Here is a 25,765-nt window from a genome sequence, read left to right on the forward strand (position 1 = left end):
AATTTAAAGCTGTATAGTTGTGATAGGTGACCGAAATTATGAGATTAGAAAACGTGATTCCTGTTACTACTCGCTTTTCCCCACTGAAGGAGGGATCAACTGAATAGGGGCGAAATTTTGCGGCACTACGCGACGTTTGGTTGAATATTTTCAATTTTAATTTGGATGGATGATGGATGCGTTCTACTCAATACAGAATTTGGGAATCTTTTTCGAAGGTAAAATATGTTTTGATTAAAAATTAAAATGAAATACAGCATTTGTTGAGAAAATACAGATTTTACATTCTGGCGCCCAATGTGGGGTATATTTCTATGGGTGTTCAATTAGAAGCTTTGTCTATGTACATAATGCGATTTTCAATACGGATTCAACATGGTTCGGACTAATTAAAGATTGTTAACAACACTTGAGCAATTTCTAACCTATTTTATTCATGAAATTATGGAATTTCTAGGAAATAGGACAATCTACAGTAGTTAACAAATGCGCTCATTAAGTGGTGCAGTTTTGCCATCACAGGGATCCCAATTAAATTATGCATTTACGTGTTTTAATCAGGACTCATTCTATTGATTAAAAGAAATACGAATCGCTGGAAGGCATAATTATCAATTATATCGACAATTTTGTTTTCAGTTATTCTGAATTTCTATGCTATGTTCCCTATACATATTAGATTGGGGAAAAAGTAATATTGTATTTTGTCAATAGATGACGACACTTAAACATCTTGTGTTGTACTTATCGCATCGGGTCATACTATACGCCGGTTTGAAGACGACAATCTGGGCTACAGGTGTCTCTTTGACAGTTTGATGATCGTAAATTTCAGTCTCAAGTTATAGAGCGTCAAAGATGGAGTCCACCAAGGAATAAATTTGTCATATTTTACATTTTTACTACCTGAGAGTTAAAATGCTACGAAGGCGGCCAAAACAATTTGTGAAGTTTATGGGTCCAATACTGTAACGATTCATACAGCGTTGGTTCGATTGATTTCGTTCTGGTGTAGTGGATGCCAAAGATACACCCCGCACTGGTAGGCCAATCGTCATAGAAACCGATAAATTCGTTGAAGTCATCCAAGTAGACCGGCATGTGAGCATTCGCTCGTTTGGCCAGGAGCTGGGTAAGGACCATAAAACCGTTAGGAACCATTTGCAGAAGATTGGATTCCAAAAAAAGCTGAATGTTTGGGTGCGACAAGAGTTGACGCAAAAAAAATTTCTTAGACCTAATCAATGCCTGCGATGCACTGCTGAAACCGAACGAATTCGACCCATTTTTGAAGCGGATGGTAACTGGTGATGAAAAGTGGATCACGTACGAAAATCTCAAGCGAAAAAGTTCGTGGTTGAAGTGCGGCGAGCCGACCCAAACCATCGCCAAGCCCGGATTGACGGCTACGAAGGTTTTGCTGTGTGTTTGGTGGGATGAGAAGGGAATCATCCACTACGAGCTGCTCAATTATGGCCAGACCCTCAATTCGGTCCTCTACTGTGAGCAACTTGACCGTTGGAAGCAGACGATTGACCAGAAATGGCCAGGATTGGTCAAAAGGAATGGTGTTCTTCTCACCAGGACAACGCTCGGCCTCACACATCTTTGATGACCCGCCAGAAGCTACGGGAGCTCGGGTGGGATGTCCTATCGCACCTACCGTATAGTTCGGACCTGGCACCAAGTGATTACCATCACTCCCGGTCCATGCAAAACGCTCCTGGTGCGAAAAGTGGCTGTCAGAGTTTTTTGCAAATAAGGAGGGGGGTTTCATAAGGGGGGATAATGAAGTTGCCTTCTAAATGGCAACAAGTTTGCGAACAAAACGGTGCATATTTGACTTAAATCGGATAATGCCAAGTATGTTAAATAAAGCGTTAAAATTCGATCATAAATACGACATTAATTTTTCCCCAACCCAATATTTAAAGGTATAATGTGAAGACATACAATACGCATCTACAGGTTATAGTGATTTTGACTTTGTTACATTGCTGCGCCTTTCACTACAGATTTAAAATCGTAAACTAATATTAAATGTGTTCCTAAGGGAGACGATGTTTTGGCAATCGCGTGCTTCTGCAATATAAATCGCTATGATTAATTCGCAATGTAATATTTCTGTAGATCTCGGTAGACGGGTGGTATTAGTAAAAGAAAGAAAACCCTGAAAAGAATAAATTGATTGACCGAAGGTCAGAAGACCACCCTGAACAGCCGGAGACGATCAGTAGGGGAGAGCCATCCCAAAACCTAAAAAGAAAGATAATTGTCGAAATTGACCGTGAAGGTCCTCTCGCAAATACTGAAGCTCCATCGACACGCTCTTGCTGGTCTTCATGCTAGTCAAGCTCGGGAATGTGGACCCTCACGTGTTATTTTACAAAAACTTCACGTGTCCTTTACCGACGCATAGCTACGCATCGCAACCTTAAAAATCAACAAACTTGGGATTTCACGCGAACCAACCGAAAGTTTAACATGCGAGCTGAACCTAAACTGAAAACAAAAAAAAGTCCGGAAACCGAAAGCTGGGCGCTTCAGGTATGAAAGGTTTCGTGTATTTATTTTATAAAAAAATCGAATAGACATTGGTCCCCTAGCACATAATATATGCATATATCATGTGAGAATATCCACTATCTCGTGATCACAGTCAACAATCAAGTGGCTCATCACGCATCAAGTGTGTGTGGTCCCTGCAATGTATGTTCATTGCGCATCTCATCCATAACTAACAAGTGTTTCGTCTCATGTCGACATGACTTCCGTAGACGAATTAGCGGATCGGCAGGTCCAAATCGGGGAAGCGATCAAGCGCCTTTTTACAAATTACAGCAAGGATTCAGAGTCGCGCAAGACACCTAAATACTTGCGATGAAAATTATTGCTATTGGAGCAGCACTGGGATAGTTTCGATGACAACGACGATACAATACGGTCGCGACACAGTGGCAAGGTGGATCACACCAATTTCACCAAATCCCACCAGCAGATGACGGACGACATTAAAAGCCAATTGTCAAAACATCCTTCTGCATCAACGAGTGTCAGTGCCGCTACCACGCATAAGTTTGACCTCAGGGCTTCTTCTTTTCCTTCAGCATTTGTCCCGCTCACAAGCGGGGTCGGCTCTTCGTGATCGGCTTCGCCATTTGGTTCTATCGAATGCCTGATCTGGGTGCAATCTCGAGGCTTTCAAATCTGCATCTAGCGTATTGAGCCACCGTTGTTTAGGTCTGCCTTTTGGTCGCTTCCTATCGACTCGACTTCGATGTTCAGACCAATCTTGACAAGTGAATTCTCGTTGGCACGAATTGCGTGACCATACCATCGAAGACGTCTCTCTCGCAACTTTTCCACGATCGGTGCAAACCCATAACGATCGCGGATATCCTTATTTCGGATGTGATCTAAACTTGTGACGCCACTAGTCCAACGTAGCATCTTCGTCTCCATTACCGCAAGACGCCGTTCATTGTCTTTTATAGTCGGCCAACACTCAGAACCATAAAGGGCGATAGGACGGACGACATTGCGGTAAATTTTAGATCTGAGACATTCGTTGATATGTCGATCACAAAGAACACCAGTTATGGAACGCCTCTTCCTCCCAGTCCACAGAATTATCCCGAAGCAGTTTTACGATTTAGCCTAGAAACCATCCAGCGGTGCTTGAGGAACACCCAGCAGCAGCATGAACAATTGTGGGACCTAATTGACGACTCAAGTGCATCGGACTGCAACAGCGATGAGTTCTTTGCCATTGAGGGGGAAGCTCAGAACAAAATAAGTGAGATGTATCGCGAACTAAGCAAGCATAGACAGGTCCCAGGTTCCCTACTGGACCATGATACCACAGCTCTCGCCAACATATACGGCCCTACGATGAAGCTGCCCAAGATGTCCCTGCCAAAATTCCCAACTACGCGATTTCTTGGACGATAATAAAGGAACGTTACAATTACTTGAGACTGCAAAACACTGGTTTCATCGACAGGTATTATCATAAGCCACCATAGCTGCCGAGAATGCTGACGCCATCAAGGATCCCTGCGACACCACACAAGAGTGTCTTCTCGGCTTACAAGGGCTAGGTATAGACACAACTACCTGAGACCCGCTAGTGCTCCACATCCTGCTGAAAAAACTCGATAGGAGCATGCACACATTTTACGAACAGTCACTCAGCCAGCCTCGAAGCCAGCAATCACTCAGCCAATTTTTGACCTTTTTGGAGATACGCTTCCAAGCTCTCGAAGCGTTAGGTAACAAAGTTCGATCATCTGACGTGCAGCGTGTAACAGATCCTCCGAAAAGGCGTCCGAGAGCGAACACATCGACAACAATGATAGTAACAGGAGGCGATTGTAATCTCGGCAAGGGTGCGAACAAGATCTTTGCCTGCGCCAAATTCCTGGACTTGACACAAGCTCAACGCCTTGAGCATGTCGAGAAATGCAAACTGTGCATCAATTGTTTGGGAGCCGGACATAGAACTGAGACATATCACGTCAGAACACAACATGCTGCTTCATTTGGGCTAGCATCAGCCAGCCACATATAGTAACATCACCTCATCACAAGGGCCGTGATTTTAGCTACACAAGGGCAAGCGGTATCACTAACAACTCGAGCCATCGTTGCTCCGAAACCTTACATCCTACTCAGCACGGTCGTTATTCAAGTTGATGATCGAGACGAGCAGCATATTCAGTGCAGGGCAATTTTGGATCAGCCACAATTTAGTCAAGTGCCCAAGGTTACATGAGCATATCGATCATCTCTCGATTGAAGGCATCGGTGAGGTCAGGCAGCGCTCCCGCCACAAGGTCAACGTGTTATTACCGTCTTGAGTCAATGGCTTCAGCACCCGCCTCGAGGCTAACGTTTTGCCGCACATCATATAGCCATAGCCCACATAACACATTCATACCGATTCCTGGCCAATTCCATCGAACCTCCCTCCCGCCGGCCCAAGTTTCAATAGGCCCGAAGGGATTTACTGCATTATTTCGTATTGGCAGTTGGACAGATAGAATTAGGAGAACATCTCCAACATTACAAAATACAGTATTTGGCTGGTTTGTACCGGGTCAAACCGACCGACAAGCTACTGAACAGCTGAGCATCCGTGACATGTAGAGGTGTTAGCACAAACAAATTCCTCAGTGAACAGATACAGAAATTCTGGGGACTCGAGGAGAAGGAAAGGTTCACCAATGGCTTCATAGCGAAGTCTTCTTCAATCAATTTAAACAACCACCAGGGACAAAGGTGGGCATTTTATCGTACGATTATCATTTGCCATCGATGCATCGAATCTCGGAAAATCAAAGGACATTGCCTATCAAAGACTAATAGCCTTGGAAAAGAAGTTTGACAAAAAGCCCGAAATCAAGTACCAATACTTGCAGTTCGTGGAGGAGTACATTAGACATCGTTCACATGGATTGAGATGGTCGTGACAAATAAATATATTTTGAAGAAAAGCCTTCTAAAGAAAAAAGAAGAAAAGCCTTCCAAACAGTGCGATTTCCACGAAACTTGGTAGGATCATGGTCTATATTATAGCCTATACTGGTGCACGATTCTAGGATGAACTTAAGGGGGGTTTCCAGTCAATTGCTAAAACATCATAGTAATGTACTATTATCAACAAAGATGAACAGATATCAGAATGGAGGGTATTTCGGAGGCTAGGCATCATATAGTGGCAGCCTCTTGATTGGGATTATTCAGTAAGGTAGTTTCTGAGAATAGATCTGTGAAAGAAATGATCACTTTCTACCTCCTTCGATCCTCACCTTTCGAGTAAATGCCAAAACTAAGACCGGCTTTGAAAAGTACTAGCAGATATCTTAATACCCCACATGACTGTATTTGATTAAAAAGAAATTTACGCCCCCCTTTTGCATGTATGAGGATCGAAATGGCACATATTTTGAGGCCTAGATTTCATCTAAGTGCATCACCCTGACTTTTTTTCGGATTTTTGGGTTGGTAGTTTCCTAAAATGAGTCCTTTCTCACTTTAAGTGTGCATATTTTGACTCCTCGCTCGCACACTTTACAATTCACTATTGCCACTTTCGATATATCCGGTGAAAATTTTTTTAAACCCCAAGCCCTCCCCCCCCCCCCCCCCCACCCCCCCGTTGCATGTATGGGGAGTTCCCCTTTAAACTCCATCCACATTTATGTCACTCGCCGGATGCGTCGGATTTCATAGTTCCCATTTGTCCACAAAATTTTGGCGGGATCCGTTTAACCGTTTCGGAAAAAAGTGTATGTGACAGACAGACGGACAGACAGTGAATAATAAGGTTTTGTTTTACACAAAATCTTAAAGACGGGTGGCCATTGCAAATGTTTGGCCTGCCCGACCTTCTCTGCACATGGATCTTGACAATTTTATGGTTTTAAATGAACATGATTATTTGGAAAAAACTGCGCTTGCACCTACAGCGCGAAAAGGCTTATCTTCTTACTTATTCTAGCTTATTCTTACAAATTCTGCGCTTATCCTCTATACATCCCTACCAGGCAGGGAGTTTTAAAGAGGGAGACAATGGCGGGTTTTAATTCAGTGCTCACAATTTGGCAAGACCCTAAGAATGTGGCTAATGGGGTGGAGTCACCCTCCAAATATAGTTGCCTCGTAACTGGATTGGAATGATTCTCTGTTCTTGCTAAGAATCTCTCTATCAGGCTGACAGTGAAGTCTCGAAGAGGGTATTTTTTTTTGCTCGCCGGTAAACTTCAGCGTTGCGGTTGCACTTCTTGGTTTTCCAATTACATGGCAAGCCGGTACAGTGTCTGAAAATTCTGCGCACGAAGGGCTCACATTTCTTTATCGTTCTGGCCTTATCGATTTTTATGCCCCAGGTCTGGTAGTATATTCAGAGATCTGGTAAATACTTCTCAATAGCAATAGCTGCCATACCGGGTCGGAGGCTCGACGAGAAGATGAGCATGTCGTCGGCAAACTGTAATAGTTCTGCGCCGCTCTCTGGGATTGGAGGGTCAGCTGTGAAAATGTTATAAATTATAGGTCCTGAAATGGATCCCTGCGGTACTCCGGAAGTGACCGATAGGAGATCGGAATAGTAATTTCTCACGCTGTCCGTTGAGCGTTTTGATTCCTCACGTGTCATAAATACAAAATTAACGTATCTCTACCAATGCGTGGGTCCGCACCGGATTTCAAAATAGACTACAAACAAAGCAATTCGCGACGGCTTAATGGTGAAAACCAAAACGCGAGCTAATACTGGAAAAAAACGGCTCGACTGCGCGCATGGAGCCGTAAGTCTCCGGACTCGAGTGCCGCGATCGAAAGGGAAGATCCGATCATAGTTTCTTCTCCCTCAGATATTTATTGAGGCGTGGCCCCCGAGGTTCCCTCCCATCCTTGACATCCTTAGGCCAGTATTTTAGTGGATGTCCCTAATAAGGTTTTGTGGGTTCAAGGAGGAAGAGAGAGGGAGGAAATCCTCAAATAAAAAAAAAATATTCACAATTCATGATATATTGATCGACTTGAAACAAAAAAAAATAAATATAAAAATAAAAGAAAATTAAATATATATTATATATATAATATATATTGTTCAAAAAGCCCACGGACCCTCTTCCCGCCCAACCGGACCGAGGGGCGACCAACCTAAGGATGGGCTGAAGGCAACATCCAAAGGCCCGCATCACAGCGATGATGCGTTTTAACGCAAAGTGTGTGCGACCATGCGAAAATGTATTGCTACATCTCGATTGTCGCAAACACTTCAGCCAATGACGCGGAGGTCCTACACTACAGAGACATGGATCTTATATTGAAGACAGGGCGGATCAAGACTGAAACCCATTAGGTCAGATTGTTACCGGACAGGACTCTTCGGACTATAGCACAGGTTGCAAGGATAACTGCTTTTTGCATCTCCATGTATAGTCCAGCCCTAAGATCGAGCGTTTTCAGCGCTTTATGTAAGTTCTGCGGGACTAATCGCGTCGCTGAAATTACTACTGGGACCACTTCGATCTTTTGTAGTCTCCAAGTCTGTTTCATATCGTCTGCCAAGGGGCCGTAGTTCCGGATTTTTTCGTGCTGTTTTTCAACAGTGTTCCGGTCCAACGGTACGGCTACATCGATTATAAAGCACGCTCGTTCTTCCTTCAGAAGCAGAACTAGATCGGGTCTGTTATGATTAACACTGTGGTCGGTGGCGATAGTGTGGTCCCACAGTAATTTGACCCGATCATTTTCCAAGATTCTCTGTGGAGTATACTTATAGTAAGGATGGTAGGTTGCCACTAAGTTATACTTCAACGCAAGGTTTTGATGGAGAATCTTGCAGACGGAGTTATGACGATTGGTGTACTCGGTACCGCTCAACATCCTGCACGCAGATGTTATGTGCTGGATGGTCTCCTCTTCACAGTTGCATAACCTACAACTGGAGTTGGTGATTGAGGAGTCGTGAAGAATGTACCGTTTATAATTTTTTGTTGGGAGCGAAGCATCCTGAATTGAAGTTAGGAATGCTTCGGTCTCATAGAAAAGTACACCATTTGTCAACCATTTGTTGGAGGCTTCGATGTCAATGCCTGACAACAACAAATTTTTTATATGACCTCCGTGAATGGGTTTCTCTTTCCACATGTCGATCTTCTGTTGGACTGAAGTAACATTCGACATGGGATCCCATTCTCTGCTTCTCAAGTTCAAAGGAGATAATTTATTATCTGCCATGACGGTAGCCTGATGTATTTGGCTAGAGGATTGTTTCTCATAGAAAAACTCACGAAGAGAATGCACTTGATTGTAGTGCAACGTTTTTAAATCAAGTACCCCCCTTCCTCCCTGATGACGTGGGATAGTGATCCTCAATTTTTCGGCAGCTCTATTGTGCATGTTGTTGTTTGCAAGAACTACCCTTACCCGTCTATTGACAGATTCTAAATCAGTATTACTCCACTGTATCACACCGAAAGTGTATAGAAGGACGGGAATGGCAAAGGTGTTGATTGCCATGATTTTATTTTTCCCGTACAGCTCAGTTTTAAGGACAAGATCCAGACGCCGCTCAAATTCCCCCAGCAACTTAGATTTAATTATTGCCACAGCAGGTGTTATTGCTTGCAATATGCCGAGGTATTTGTAGACGTCGTCCGAATCCATGCCCTCAATTCGGATGTTATTTTGGCTGTATCCTTCGTTGTCGGTGTGTTTTCCCCGAACAATTGTTTTTATGCGACATTTCTCCAAACCCAACTGCATGCCGATATCCCTGCTGAACTGGATGGTGATGTCCAGCAAGGAGCGAAGTTGGTTCTCGTCTTTGGCATACAATTTGATGTCGTCAATGTACATTAAATGGCTTAATGTACATTTCGACAATATGCCATGCTTAACTTGGAACCCGTATTTGCTTTCATGCAAAAGATGGGATAGCGGATTCAAAGCCAAACAAAACCACAGTGGGCTTAGAGAGTCGCCTTGGAAAATGCCACGCCTGATTGGTATCTCTCCTGATGTTTGCGAAGATACCGACAGCTTCGTGCTCCAATTCTTCATTACTGTTCTCAGAAGAAGAACAACATTCGGGTTGATTTTATACAAGCGTAACACTTGTAGTAACCACGAATGTGATATGGAGTCAAAGGCTGATTTATAATCGATGTAGGCTGTCGAGATGTTTCGTTTTTGGTGGACAGCCTGCTTTACAGCTACCGTATCGATTATAAGCTGTTCTTTGCAGCCTCGGGAGCCTTTTGCGCATCCTTTTTGCTCCTCAGCTATCAATTTATGAACATCAAGATGTTTTGAGATGTTCGCGCACAGAACTGAAGTGAAGACCTTGTAGATGGTAGGAAGACAAGTAATTGGTCGACATTTTGAAGGGCAAGAGACACCCTGTTCCTTGGGGATGAGGAAAGTTATCCCCTTGGTGAAAAATGGTGGAACTAAATCAGGATCGGCAATCATCTGATTAAATTGATTTGCCAATATCCTGTGAGTGCTCTTGAACCGCTTCAGCCAGAAGTTGTGAATTTTGTCAACTCCTGGCGCCTTCCAGTTACCTGCCTTGTCAAGGACTGCTTTAACGTCGACTTCAGTTACGTCAGGCATGGTCATTTCGGGGAGGGCCTCGCATGAACGCATAAGGTGTGGGAGCCACGCTGCTTCTAAATTGCAACGACTGGATTCGCTCCAAACACTTCTCCAGAAGTCTTCTGCCTGATCCAGATTGAGGTTACTTTCCCTACCTGAGTTGATGAGATTTTTGTAGAATCCTCGTTGGTTCTGGAAGAACAAGGTGTTGTCTGTCCTTCGCTGAAAGCTTTTCTGATACCTACGGATGCGATTGGAGCATACCGCAAGTTTCTGCTTCAGCACCTCGAGGATTTCTTCGATTGGCATATCATTGGACAGATGGTAGTTTCCAATGATGTTCGCAACGCATCTGTGCACTCTTGGTGATGGATTTCCAAGGAGTGCTTGCGTCACACGACCAATCTCCTTTCTCAACTTTTCGACTCTTTTGTTGAGTCGAAACACCCAGAACGGTAAAGTCCTTCTGCGCATACCTCTGTTATTCGCTCTAAGATGTTGGTTATGGAGACGAATAACCGTGGCAGCTGCAACGTAGATCAGGCTGTGAACCTCTGTAGCAGTAATCTCGCTAGCCAAACGATCAGCCAAAATTCTGTCAACGGCAGCAATGATGTTAGTAGTTGCCGAAGTAAACTTCAGTTTTGGGATCCTTGGCCTAGCGTCTGGGAGAATCTCAGCATACTCTGTGAATGCGACCTGGAATGCGGTCAAAGCCTCATTATAAATTGGGTCGACATCCCCAGTTACTAAGCTTCTCCTGACTACTGGATTCATGGAGTGCCTTACAGGTGGAGTACTTGTGTTACTCCTTTGACTAGTCCGGTAATTTGATGACTCCAGCCCGAGCTCAAGTGAAACCTCTTGGAAGATTTGTTGCCTAGTTGGTAAGGCAACTCGGTTGTTATTCACGATCACTCGGTACTGGTTGACGACGTTCTGTTCCGGAACATGACTTAGCTCCGGAAATCGGGTTATGAACGCGTCATGTAGTCGATGTCTGTACCCTGATGGATTCCGTTCCAAATCCGTGACACGGTAATAGGCGCGGACGATAAATTCGTTGGGTTGGCTCGTCCAAACCATACGACGCCTAGGTCTCCCGTCCCTGGTGGTTGACGGCATAACCGCCAAAACATCCAAGGGCGAAGAGCCGCTCTGATGTTGTTGAACGACCCTTAACCGTGTTGGGTACTGTCTTCGTGTCCCTGGGGTCCCATTAAGAGAATTTAAATTGTTTTCCCCAATTTTTATTCCCACGAGTATTGGGGAAGCAGTCAACCCTGCAACAGAGCCCCAATGTTGCAATGCCCCATGGTTACCTCCAAAGGTAGGGAAGGTATTTGGAGGGGAGCCGCTGAAATACAGTGTAACGTCACTGCAATTCATCCGATAGGCGCGTCGATCCCTTCACCCCGGATTACGGATTTGTTAAGGAGGTTTACTCCCCCTGAACGGGAAGAATCGGTAAGGGAGGACGAACACAAAGGGAAACGTTCTGCTTGTCCGCGGCTACTTATTTACAAGATTAACTTGCGATATTCGTAGCTGACCCGGTGGGTCATGTCATTATCCGCAACCCATGACACGCGCCTGGTCGCATGCAGCTCTGCGTTTGCAACTCAGGTGAGGATAAACCTGGTACGGTATATATATTATATATAAATATATATTATATATAAATGAAAAGAAAAATTAAATTAAATGAAAGAAAAAAATGGAAAAAAAGAAAAGAAATTATATCTAATTAAAAAAATTAACACTTACACGTTGTGTTAATTCACTCGGCGTGGTGTGTATTTATGGCTGTCCTGATTCTGTTTGTGGATATTTAGACCATTAAAAAACGAATTTCATAATTACACAATCTACTACTTCATTTTCTTCGAGATACCGAAACTCGACCGACTTTTCCTTTCAAAAGCACTTTGATAGTTCGTGGTTGATTCTAGGGCTGGTTTTCTATGCGTCGCGTTGCGTACAGGTACCAATGAACCACGCTTCTTGCACTACCAAACTCTTAACCAAAATCTCCTAAATCACTCGCTGTTCTGCGGAACGGGGACAGACGAAAATCGCTTCAGCCCTCTTCTCGCTCCAGCCTTAGTCTTCACATCTTCTGTGCCAGCTTCTTGGATTTGTACTGTGATTTTCCCAAGGTCGAGCTGCGAAAACGATACTTTTAGTTTGCATTGTGATGTCACCGGAATAATTGTAACACCAGAATATCCACCGATCACCGGAATATCAACGGTATTCACATCAACTTTACATGAATCAGAAATGAATTTTCGACCACGGACAATATCCAAAGTTGAAACAGCGAAGAGACGACGGGGATAGTACTTTCCTTTGGATTTTAGAACTTCTGCGGCAATTGGTACACACGAGTTCACATGATTTGTAATAATTACAATTAAAGCCTTTGGACAATTGTCCGCAATGGTAAAAGTCAAATTGCGAACGATACCAGCATTGGTGTTGAACAAACCATCTTGAGGCCTTCCAGGCTTTCGTGGCACGCCCGTTGGGATAACAATTCCATCGACGCCTTTGAAACAATCAGCAACTTGCTCTGTTCCAACGTATCCCTTTACATTCCTGGTTGTATCGATGTGGGAAATATCGGCTTCAAGAGTTAAGACAAGGACTGCTCGATACCACCAGATGCTCCAGCGAAAGTCCCTCGATCGTTACCTCCCGTCTTCACAGTTGTCTTCAGTGCCAATCCCAACCTTTGTTGTTAATTTGTCCGAATGCATTCAATAATGTTCAATCTGCGGCGAATATTAGGGTAGTTGCACATTATGCAGCATTATTTGAGCAAATTAATTCAGAAAGAGGCGAATAAGATTCCGCTCTCGTCGCGAAGCCTTGGTAACTACAAGATTCATTAGAACCTCCCATCCCAGCTCTTGGAATTTTTGGCGCGCTCTTAAAGATGTGAGCGGCTTGACTCTCTTTGAGGGAACCGATGCTATTCCTGTTGGCTAATTTTGGCCACACATTTGTTGACATCAGAGGTCAGATTTGAATGATTGGCCGCAAAGAAGTACTCCATAGAGGAAGATTTTTTTTACAATCTCACCAAACACACGGCATAACATTCATGGCCATTGGTACGGGTTTAGTGATCGTTTGGAGCACCCTAACGTAATTTGACTACAATCTTTTTGGCTACTGACTCCGTACGCAACCCTTTCCATTGCCAGTTACTATTCGCTTCAAAAACGGATCGATTTCTTGGTGTTTCAACAAAGAATCGCAACTATTGGCACACATCCGAAGATATGGTTCGCTAAATACCTATATCTAGCAGAAAACGGTCAGAACTTTTTGCTTGACCCGCTACTATAGGTTGTAAATAATCATTGATTGCGTTTGAGTTATTATCTGTATATACCAGAAGCCATATTACTTCATGTTTTACGCAATACACAGCCCACCCCCATTTACAATACAAAATTTTACAACCAAAAAACTAATATCATTAGTGCCTTGTCACCCATCCCACGTTGGGCGCCGAATTTATAAAGACCATTTTCGCCCCCTATATTAATCCTTTTGTTGATATTTTCAACTAAGGGTATTATCCTTCAGTTCCCGCAATAAATAAAAGAGCTTTTATGATATTCTTAATTTTCAACGAAAATGAACTTGGTCTTGTCGGATCCGATTTATGGACGTAGAAGCCAAGATAGTTGGGCGATATAAAAACAGCTCCGAGCTGATAGTTGCTTTAGGTCCACATTTTCTTTCTTTATAAATTAAATCCTGCAGAAATAACTCATTTCCTTTTATCTGGGGGCATATAACTAATGGAGATGCATCTGAGCTTATTATTCTTTACTTAAGGACTTACCGCTGTTATTGCAGAGGGTGAAGTGTTTTCGGCGTTATGTTCGCTAATTTGAAATTAAGAAAAGTTTTAAGATACAGGGCAAGCATCTCCCAACTGTTTTCAGATATCAAAGGGTAGTATGCTAACTTTGGTAATGGACTTTTAGATAATTCAGAAGTTTTAGTTTTATATTCTTTATTCAAAATTATTGTTCCTTAGGGTCAGGCAGGGACTATTCCTTTGTCCGCTATTTCAGTTCAAACAATGCAGCTTTAAATCAACTGAAATTTTATTCTTTTCAGGTCTCCGTCAGGCGCGTATCTTTATTGAAAAAGTACAACGGCTGCACTCATCAAATATTCAAAAGATAACCTTCTACGAATAAGTGCTCCTGTGTGTTCTGAAATTTTTACATCAGATTCAAATATAATTCAGTGAAAAACCTCATTCGTGGGAGCCACTTGTTAGCATCCGAATTGTGCATATATAATTCTATTCTGTACTCAGAATACATATTCAAGTTACTCGTGTGCGCGATTTTTCGTTACATTGTCTGTAAACGGGAACGGCTCATTATCCTTCCGTTAACTGCTTATTAAATAGAATTATGTTCAGCAACAAAGTGAACTGGTGTGGCGGTAGCAGAGGCAGCAGCTGGGTAAGTGAATTAATTTTCATTCATTTTATAGTTTCATTTATTATTCCGCTAAATATGAAAGAAGAAAAACAGAATATGGCATAGTGTATGTGATGTATTATCCATAATGGGAGATGTATGTGGAACAAGGAGCAGATGTGGGAATAAACGACCTTGTCAATTTCGAAGGACAATATTGGAGTGTGAAGTGTTAGTGTTAGTTTCTGTAGATTCTGTTTAAATATTAACGAATATTGAAGTCCTGTGAGAGGGATAGGGGGTTAACATCTTGTTTATTTAACAATGATCTGGTTTGTCTGACAGGTATTCTCTGTAAGAAAAAGTATCTGTTGACTTGCTAATATGAGTAGATAGATGAAGCCTTATAACCTAACACCCAAAGACGTTAATTGTAATTTCAGATGATTTTGTCATGGTCCGCCCGTTTAATTATAGTCCTGCGTCACCCTCCCCCCCTCCCCAGCAAAAAAGATGCACTCGACCCCATTACAGAATACAAAGTCATGGAGTCGTGCCTTCCAAAACTTACGGAGTTAAAACCGAAAACCTCCGTGATCACTTAGAAGCTCGAAAAGGATATAGCCAGCCGCATCAGGCTTTCGATTCAGCCACGTACTCAAGTTACCAATGAATTCTGCAGTCAACCTGTCTCTTGACTTGTTTCGCAAAGAGAGTTGCTCCCTTGAGTCTTCTCCCTTGCACAAGCCCAAGGATTTACGTTCCTTTGCAAAACTCCCCGTCTCTGCACTTGTGTATGGTGCTTGCGATACACCTACTTGCCAAGGATATTACCCCATACCTTACCTCCATAAATTTAATTTGAGACCGAAACCCCATCTACAGCCTTGTCTGGTGCTGCTTTGATTTTCTTGTAGAGGCTCATCTTCGGGGACAGCGTTAATTCCTGGCACTTAATCGTTGGTTCCGACTCGATTATTAGCTCGCCGATTGATGTGGGATGCAGGGTTCGCATTTTCTTTTTAGTCAGGATTACTGCTTGGATTTTTTGCCGCACGATGCTGAAACCTTGAGCAATCACCATCCGTGCATCCGGTAACAAATACTACAACATTAGCTGCATAACTGACCAAGCGCGACTCTTCCGACATATGGAGTCTTCGCAGGCTATTGTAGGAAATGTTCCAGAGATCCGGTTCTAGGATGGATCCCTGTGCTACGCCGGATGCTATGTTCATTCTCCACTGGTCCTCTGTTATTTTGTAGATCAGGTAACAGTCTGTTAAATAACCCCTAAATTTTCGCGAGAGATAGCTCATCATGTGGAATAAATTTTTTAATGTGTCCTGCATATTGGTCTATCATACGAAATTTAAGGCATTTCTGATATCAAGCGTTATGAGGATCACTTCTGCGAGTCTTCTTCTGATGAGCTTTTCGAGTACTTTTCGAGTGCCAAGTATGCAGTTAGCCGGGTTATTTAGATACTAGCTCTGGGTTCTCCTTCCCTTTGTTAATCAACGAAACTTTCACCACCATCCAGCGGGAAGAAAAATAACCCCCTAACACTTCCGATGGTGGAACCAAAGCTTATATACTTCTCTGGGATACTATCGGGTCACGCGCTCTCTTGTCTCTCATAGAGAGGGTTGCCTCTTCTATCCTCTTTTATGGACAAAAGTGAGAAACCCGCGGTACCAACCATGCTATTGTCATCACCTCATTCGGGATGTGCAGGGGATAATGTACATACGTTCCGTCTATTCTTCATTGATTGAATATGGCTTCCTTAGAGCCAGGATTTTTCAGGTTACCAGTTTATAGCCGAGTTTCCACGGATCCCCCATTTTCCCCTTTGAATAAGTCCTGCCAGTAACGAGCTTTGCTTTTGTTTATCGTCCTGCGGGTAGATCGGTAATTTTTCCTTTGCTGCTTGGATATCGGAGCGTTGGCGTGGATTACAAGCGCTGTTTGTGTCGCTATTTCGGAAATCTGTTTTCCTCTAGAGTCTAGGAGAGGCATATTCTATCCAATTCCTCTGGTATTGAAGTCACTCTTAACCAAGACTTGCCCCTCTGTACCCAAGATAGTGACTTTTTGAGCATCAAGCCCCGCATCGTCTAATTCGATGTTAGATGGATGTTGAAAGACATTATTGCAAAAAAATCACGCCTTTGGGAATTTTTACTGGAAGGTTTTCAGGAATGCTGCGTATTTCCTGAGCAGCCTCCTTTCCTCTTTGGCTTTACCAAGGACAGTCGATCACGCTCCTACTTGGCTTATACCCAAAGGCATCTCCCAAGTTTCTGCGATTTTCTCTCTGCCTTGCTCCAGAATAGCAGCCTTGCGGGGTACTGGGGTTGTCTTCCCCGTCCAAGATGCAGCATCACTTTACGAGGCTTTCCTTTTATATGGAGTTCGCTGGGCGCTGTAGCGAGCGACGCATTTTCGTGTTGTATTCAAACGCAGCCAACTCTTCCTTCTTCCCTACAATCTCCTCATGTGTATACCTTTTTCTCCATGGAAGTTGTACAGTGTGCAAGGGACTGGATCGTTGTAGTCAGGAATGGGCTTCAATAGGCAAGACTTTGTATGGCGAAGATAACAGCGAAACGCTTTTGTAATTGTCAGAGCAGAATTTATCTCCCACTTTAGATCACACATGGATCATTAAGTCCCGAGGCTGACAAAAAAAAAGCTTTTCTTTTTTTTCAAAATTGGACTTTATTCCATCATCATCATCATCAACGGCGCAACAACCGGTATCCGGTCTAGGCCTGCCTTAATAAGGAACTCCAGACATCCCGGTTTTGCGCCGAGGTCCACCAATTCGATATCCCTAAAAGCTGTCTGGCGTCCTGGCCCACGCCATCGCTCCATTTTAGGCAGGGTCTGCCTCGTCTTCTTTTTCTACCATAGATATTGCCCTTATAGACTTTCCGGGTGGGATCATCCTCATCCATATGGATTAAGTGACCCGCCCACCGTAACCTATTGAGCCGGATTTTATCCACAACCGGACGGTCATGGTATCGCTCATAGATTTCGTCATTGTGTAGGCTACGGAATCGTCCATCCTCATGTAGGGGGCAAAAATTTCTTCGGAGGATTCTTCTCTCGAACGCGGCCAAGAGTTCGCAATTTTTCTTGCTAAGAACCCAAGTTTCCGAGGAATACATGAGGACTGGCAAGATCATAGTCTTGTACAGTAAGAGCTTTGACCCTATGGTGAGACGTTTCGAGCGGAACAGTCTTTGTAAGCTGAAATAGGCTCTGTTGGCTGACAACAACCGTGCGCGGATTTCATCATCGTAGTTGTTATCGGTTGTGATTTTCGACCCTAGATAGGAGAAATTGTCAACGGTCTCAAAGTTGTATTCTCCTATCCTTATTCTTCTTCGTGTTTGTGTTTGACCAGTGCGGTTTGATGTTGTTGGTTGATTCGTCTTCGGTGCTGACGTTGCCACCATATATTTTGTCTTGCCTTCATTGATGTGCAGCCCAAGATCTCGCGCCACCTGCTCGATCTGGATGAAGGCAGTTTGTACGTCTCGGGTGGTTCTTCCCATGATGTCGATATCGTCAGCATAGGCCAGTAGTTGGGTGGACTTGAAGAGGATCGTACCTCTTGCATTCACCTCAGCATCACGGATCACTTTCTCGAGGGCCAGGTTAAAGAGGACGCATGATAGGACATTCCCTTGTCGTAGACCGTTGTTGATGGCGAATGGTCTTGAGAGAGATCCTGCTGCTTTTATCTGGCCTCGCACATTGTTCAGGGTCAGCCTAGTCAGTCTTATTAATTTCGTCGGGATACCGAATTCTGTCATGGCCGTGTACACTTTTACCCTGGCTATGCTATCATAGGCGGCTTTAAAGTCAATGAACAGATGGTGCAACTGTTGTCCATATTCCAACAGTTTTTCCATCGCCTGCCGCAGAGAGAAAATCTGATCTGTTGCTGATTTGCCTGGAGTGAAGCCTCTTTGGTATGGGCCAATGATGTTCTGGGCGTGTGGGGCTATCCGGCCTAGCAAGATAGTGGAGAATATCTTATAGATGGTACTCAGCAACGTGATACCTCTATAATTGCTGCACTGTGTGATATCTTCCTTTTTATGTATGAGACAGATAATGCCTCGTTGCCAATCGGCAGGCATTGATTCGCTGTCCCGTACCTTGAGCACAAGTTGATGAACCACTTGGTGTGACTGGTCGCCTCCATATTTAACCAATTCGGCTGTAATTTCATCGGCTCCTGGCGACTTATGATTTTTTAGCCGATGAATTGCACGGACTGTTTCTCCTAAACTTGGTGGTGGCAGTATTTGTCCGTCGTCTTCAGTTGGCGGGACCTCCAACTCGCCGATGTTCTGGTTGTTCAGTAGCTCATCAAAGTACTGAACCCATCGCTCTAATATGCCCATTCTGTCGGAAATCAGATTTCCCTCTTTGTCTCGGCAGGATGAGCATCGAGGTGTATAAGGCTTCATCCTGCTGACTTGTTGGTAAAACTTTCGCGCCTGGTGCGGTTGCTCCCTGTACTTTTCTAGTTCACTGACTTGTTGGTTCTCCCAGGCTTCCTTTTTCCGTCTGTGAAGTCGCTTCTTCGCTCGACGGAGTTCGTGATAAGTCTCTGCGCGTGCCCGCGTTCTTTGAGAATGCAACATTACTCGGTATGCGGCATTCTTCCGTTCCGTTGCTAGCTTACATTCATCGTCAAACCAGCCGTTCCGACTCCTTTTACGGCTGGGGCCAAGTATGTTTGTGGCCGTATCCATGATAACGTTCTTCAGGTGGTTGTGAAGATCATTTGTTGATGCTTCATCTCCAGGTCCTCTGTTGACTGCAGTTATTGCGGCATTCATTTCCCTCTTATAGGTGTCGCGGTGGGTTGTGTTGTGGATGGCTTCAGTGTTCACTCTCACCTGATTGTCAGAGGGGATTCTAGGTGGTATTGTTATTGGAGCTCGGATCACCATGCCAACGAGAAAGTGGTCCGAGTCTATATTGGCCCCCCTATATGTTCTGACATTCATCAAGGCTGAGAGGTGGCTGTGTTCGATCAACACATGGTCAATTTGGTTGAAAGTGGTCCCGTCTGGAGAGGCCCACGTTTGTTTGTGGACCGCTTTCCGCGCAAACCAGGTACTTCCAACAACCATTTCGTGTGACCCTGCTAATTGAATAGTCCGACTTTATTCCTTAGCGATACAATAATTCCAGCGTTTTTCTAAACTTTCGATGCCTTTCTTATAAAACACTGTGTCTTTCCCTGAAAATAGGTCCCAGTTGGGGTTATAGCTTCACAATCGGAGCCGAATCTCTTCCCCTGGTGATTCCTTTTTAGATCTGTGAAGATCTGTGAGAGTGTGGAAATAATTCTAATCGTAAATCGTGCAATTTCCCCATTGTTTTCCTCGACTTGTGAATCGGCTCATTATCCTGGTAAAGCAGCGGTTTTTTCTTTTCCATGTGCGGCCTTTTCTCCTTAATTGCGTCAACCAATCGATCCAATAATTCAATATAGTAGTTGCTGTCGATCGTCTGGCTCTTCGGAAAAAAAGTCCAAAGTCAAAATTCCATGGATGTTTCAAAACGCAGAGAAGTTAATTGTTCTGTCTTTGGACACTTTGGCCGCATTTAGCCCTTTCGTTTCCATTCGGCAGATGCTTTTTTTGACTCCGAAGTATAATGATTTGCTCCACTGCAAGCATTTGGTCCATTCCATTCTATTCGGCGGACGCTTTTTTTGACTCCGAAGTATAACGATTTGCTTCCTTGTGAGCAAACTAGCACAATTTTGGATACAGTGGCTTTTGGTGTCTTCAGGACCTTATCTACGTCCTCTATCCTCGTTCTTCAATTGGACATAACGATTTTTAGGACTATTTGGATATTTTTGGGCGCAGCCATCTCAGTTGGGCCACTTGAGCCCTCTGGATCTTTGGTAAATGTTCGACCACGTTTAAAGTTCACACTTCTTCGATAATGGTGGCTTTCGACAGTTACGTCACCGTGTTTTACGTGGGTATTTGGCTCGTGGACTTAATCCCACGTCTTTTTAAGACATAGATTGATATTGTGACGACAATCAGCAAGCTACGACGGTATCAGTTTATAAAGAGTGCATGGCTCAGCATTCATACTGGTGGATGCAAGACCTACCTAAATCTCTACCGAACTAAGGAGTACGGCACCCGTGTTGAAAGGCAACACCACGCTGAGACCCGAAGGTCTCTGTTCGCTTGAACGCAACCACAACCCCCATGAAGCTCCCACTAAGGGGCCAACCGCAAACAACCGAGCTGAATGCACATACAACAGGAGTTGACCTGAAGAATTCGTCTACTGCGTCACGGCCGTCGTCCCGGTGCCACTACTATAGAGATACTTCACGGCCACCCCCACCTCTGAGCACCGGTGGCTTTCGACAGGCACTTTTCTATGTAGCATATTTTCAACCATTTTTCAGCTTGAACGGTATTTTTTCTAATTCAAAAAAGTTTTTGAGTAACACGCGAAATTCGGTTTCTTCCATCATTTAAACAAATGACACAAATCTATCGCCTTTAATATCTCCAGAACTTCTAAACCAAATGCTACGAAATTTCCATCCCCGAAAAGTTGGTTTTCCCGAAAACGTGGTAGTATGGTAATCGCGGCGTGATGTGTGTGTTAGTCTCGGGACTTAATGGCCTGTGATGGGCATACAATGCTTTCGTGTCAGTCGTCAGGTATTCCTTTGTGAGTCTATATCCTAACAACCAATTTTTGTAGATGAGTTGTCAAGTATGCTCCCCCTGTAGTCTTTAACTTCACCGGTATGTCAACAACACCAGGAGCTTTGTTATCCCTCTGATCGTAAAGGACCTCATTCTGTCGCTACGGAGTTGTTCTTTGTGTTGTCCAGTTCGAAGTTTTGCGTCCTATTTTCCAATTTTTCGTCTTATTAGATAGTGATCTGCATCACATTTTGTCCTACGAAAAGTTCTCACGTCCAATATGCTGGAGGTACCCCTTTTTCAATTAGGACGTGATCTACTTAGTTGGAGGTGCAACTGACCGATGATGTCCACTTCCGTTTGTGAATGTCTCGGCGTAGAAAGCGTTCTGGGCTTTTAATCAAATTTTTGCTGCTAGTAAATTCAACCATTGGCATTACATGTTACGCGGAGATAGTGCCCTCCTGCCATCCCCCTGTGTGTCTCTTCGTGCCCAATCTTTGCGTGAAAGTTCCCTGGTAGCAGTGTCCCAAGGGCAATTATCGTATAATAAATAGGCCTGAATCACGAGGCGGTTTTTCGTTTCAATATGATTCATACCTAACTATGTCCTGTTTCTGGATTTGCAGAACGAATAATACCTCGGAACCACTTCAGCGATGCTGCTTCCAGGGTGAATGGGAGGTTGCGCCTGATGAGTTACCTTTACCTTGGATGAAACCACAAATCGACCGTTTTTTAAAATTGGGTGGTAGCCTTAAAGCAGCGGTTTAGGAATCAAACAAGTGGGAGAACATGCTTTCCAACTGGTCTGGCCCAGCATCCAGTAGATGGTGCATTTTTGACATTCGCAAATCTAAGACGAGAACACCTTCCTTTGCCAAGGTCCTTGCTCTCATTTCGGTTCTATTGAAGGCCAGGTCTCCGGTTTCGAACCTCTAAGGTTTTGATGGTACGAGTTGTTGCGCCCAGGCCAGCCCCTAATTCAGGAGGGCCGAAGTCTAGTCTTGTTTGCTCCCATCTTTTCCATTGGGATTTAATATCTGGAGATATTGCCTAGTAATTTCCTATGAAGGTTTACAGCACCACGGAGTCAAGATTAAAGTAGAATAAAGAGAGAGGAAAAATTGGACATCTTATTCATCTTCGTAGATGGTGGAAAATTGGGTTTTAATTTCTCTAGTTTGGCAAGTTCAACATCTGGGGTGTCATTATCAAGGACACCAAATGGGAAAACACTTAAATGGTGCTACATGTTTGTTACTTTTCACTGTACGTAAATAAACCATCGCAGAATTCACATAATGTTATTATTCTCAACTGAAAAACGAACGCGTAAAGAATGGATACAAAATGCAGCCGGAAAAATCTAATGAACAGGAACGGAAAATATGATATCTTTTTGTCGGTACAACTATGGTATCTTCTGTTCTGAAGGAGCAATTTCTCATGAAATTAACTGAGGAACATGTGCAGGGTATGATATTTCGATGTGGACTCTGAAGTATTACTTGTGTTGGATGCAGAAGGGTCCATCTGAGTATCTTTGCACGGAAACTACTTTACTCATGAGTTCTAACTTTCTCTGCAGCTAGAGATGGTACGTCATAGTAAGACTTAGAAGTAGTAAGCGCTAAAGTATATTTGGCAAGTGAAATTCAAAAGTTTTGAAATACTAAGCGGGAAAGCAATCAAGGAAAAGGATGTAATCTGTTGCGTTTTCGTACTATTTGGGGCTTTCTCGATTAGATGAGACATTCCGCAGTAAGAGATTGATTGATTGTTTTGTAGAGTTGAGGACATTCGGAAGGAAGCAGGAATTTAATCTTGTTCCCGAAAAAAAAGGAAAAGAAAATGGAAATGCTGATTTGTCAGCTTTGACGCGGATATGCCCTTTTGAAAAATTGAGAAAGAGGAATCCTTTCACAGTAATATCTCGGAACATACACGTGCTCTTTATTCTCCAATTGCGTTACACAATTCGTTCGCATGCAACAGATACCCATGCAATGCTTTGTTCCCAACAAGGATATAAATATATTGCAGGTAAGAATAACGGTTGACGTAGAGGTGCAGGTATAGTTACCTATCCAGGAAGTATCTAGCATCAGGTGAAATTGTCTGTCTTCACTAGCAAATAATATTTTCCATTGCTCAAAAGGACTTCAGTGCAAAGGAAACAATGCACACCATAAGGGATGCAAGCAATTGAATGAAAGTGAAACGCACGAAACTAAAAGGATTCTTGTTATTTAGAATTAAAAGGACAGGTTTGGTGTTGTATAAAGGAAGAGTTCGGTGCAATTATACATCTCTTGGTGTCACCTCTGGGGATATTATTTTCAGTGTTCTAGCTGAAGTAAACAGCTCTGGGAAAGTTTGAAGGATATGAAGTTTTTATGTGTTTACATCTAGAAGTTCATGTCTAGAAGTAGAAGTTTTGAAAGGGTGGTTTAAAGCCAAAAGAGGAACTAAGTGGATTATAGAGAGATCTCGCCTGTTTTCCTTAAACCCTACATGGATAAAGGGAGGGACATGTCGGTCTGATAAGGGTGAGAAATTTTAGCCCCTTACAGCAAAATTATAGAGAGTTTTGATCCATTGTATTTTATTTTATTCAGAATTCCTCTTTCAAGGAATGAAATCTGCATCTTCTTCTTTTTCTTTATCATTCTACATTTAAAAGCGCGGTCGGGTCATCGTCATCGGTTGCGCCATTTTGTTCAGTCAAATGCCTTATCTGAATGTAGTCGTAAGGCTTACAAATCCCCATCCAGCGTATCAAGCTATCGACTAAGGACGATCAACTTTCATGTTCAGACCAATCTTGGCAGGTGGCTTCTCCTTAGCGCGAACTACGTGACCATACCATCGAAGACATTTCTCTTCCAATTTTTCCAGGATCGATGTAACCTAATATAGATCGTGGATTGATCAGAAGTGATCAAGGCGTGCTACACCACGGGTCCAACGAAACATCTTCGATTCAATTACCGCGAGGCACTGTTCATTATCTTTTATAGTCGGCCAACACTCAGCATAATCCCTATTAACTGCTTGTGTGTTGGCCTGGATGTTTGACACTGCTCGCTAGTGTTAGTATATGTGTATGCATATGAATAAAATAAAGGAGTTTCTTGGGGCTGCATCTACCCTATATACTTGGATGTATCGCATGGTTGCAATCATACTACCAGAATGTTGTTAGAGAGCTTTGCTTCTGGGTTCAGGTTGTTTATCTGCCTTGAAAGACTGCTCCGTCTTTTGTTTGCGTAGTTTCGAATGATGACCCCAACATTGTGTTATTTAGTTGAACTCAATGAGTTGTTTTCTGACTCTGTCTTTTGTTAAGCTTTGAAGATTTCTTTGCTGTGGATAACATTGTCCAAAATCCTCTTTGGATATTAGCTTCAGAAGTTGTAGGGAAGGGAAAATTTTGCTCTACAAGACTGCAGTCCTCATGTAAGGATTTTCGGTTTATGTTTTTGCCAATACAACCCTGAAAACAAAAAGGACTTCGTTTGTGTTTAATTCTAGCGAAATCTGTGTATATTGACTACATCAGAGAATACGTTGAATGGTAGTCTCCTAACGCATGGTATTTGGATCACCTAAAATTCAGCATTGAAGATGAGTCCCCTCATTTTTGTCAAATTCTCACAGACCATGGATTTCTGTCCCGATGTGCCTATGGGCTAGTTGGTCACTACCTCATTTTGTTTGCACACAGTTCCTGCATGTTTTCAGGCACAATGGAAGCAGTTCACCTTACGTCTATGTTTGGCCCGTCCTGACTTTTATGTAGGTTACTAAAGGATCTTTAATTGCTTTAGAATAATCTAATTCTTCCGCAAAAACAAATGACGATTTTCCCGTTTCCGAAAACCTTTAAAGAGTACCCATCTATTGGAGGAGTGCATGCATGCGATGGTTGAGCGCCAGCCTCTCAATCTTGTTAACTTGGGGGTTCTAGGATCCGAGTTCGCCATGGATGTTTTTGTCTGTATTCGTGCTGTTCCGCTTTCAGTAGGCTTATCACTCGCACACACTAATGAAACTGGCACACGGTATCATTGAAATCAAGGAGAGTAGGTACCTTATACTCCACAAAGGAGGAGGAACAGGAACTTTTTGTAGCAACCCTTTTTGCACCCAATTACCTACAACGGATATTTCTGCGAACAAATCTTTGGAATGCCTATTGCTTGCTTCACACCAGGCTCGATATTGGTTCAGTATCAATTTTCAGAGTATTTTACGGATTTTATCTGACAATGGAACTGGTGTTTGATCCTTGAACTAATGGACATCATCACTGAGTCAATCCTGTGTAATATCCAATTTACTTAAAAACGGCTACAGTCACTGTCTATCATCGAAATATCGGACTGAGTTTCATGACAACTTTGCCCTTCCGCCTATTCTGCGGGTTATCGGAATGCGGCATTCAACTTTCACAATTGACACAAA

At 43.3% G+C, this 25,765-nt stretch overlaps 2 protein-coding genes across 2 annotated transcripts in view; one reads left to right on the forward strand and one right to left on the reverse strand.

Moving 5' to 3' along the window:
- Positions 1 to 25,765, forward strand: part of LOC119652823 (short neuropeptide F) — a 172,138-nt gene that overhangs the window by 44,600 nt on the left and 101,773 nt on the right. The window contains exon 2 of the mRNA XM_038057151.1: positions 14,257 to 14,612. Coding sequence (XP_037913079.1) covers positions 14,562 to 14,612 — 51 coding nt within the window. The 5' untranslated portion in view covers positions 14,257 to 14,561. The remainder of the gene's footprint in view (positions 1 to 14,256; positions 14,613 to 25,765) is intronic.
- Positions 12,153 to 13,526, reverse strand: LOC119652194 (malate dehydrogenase, mitochondrial-like). The gene is made up of 2 exons (XM_038056137.1): positions 13,517 to 13,526; positions 12,153 to 12,742 (listed from the first exon to the last, which is right to left on the reverse strand). The coding sequence occupies exons 1-2, from the start codon at positions 13,524 to 13,526 to the stop codon at positions 12,153 to 12,155; spliced, it is 600 nt and encodes a 199-aa protein (XP_037912065.1).

Source organism: Hermetia illucens, chromosome 3 (assembly GCF_905115235.1).
Source record: "Hermetia illucens chromosome 3, iHerIll2.2.curated.20191125, whole genome shotgun sequence".
Lineage (NCBI taxonomy): Eukaryota > Metazoa > Arthropoda > Insecta > Diptera > Stratiomyidae > Hermetia > Hermetia illucens.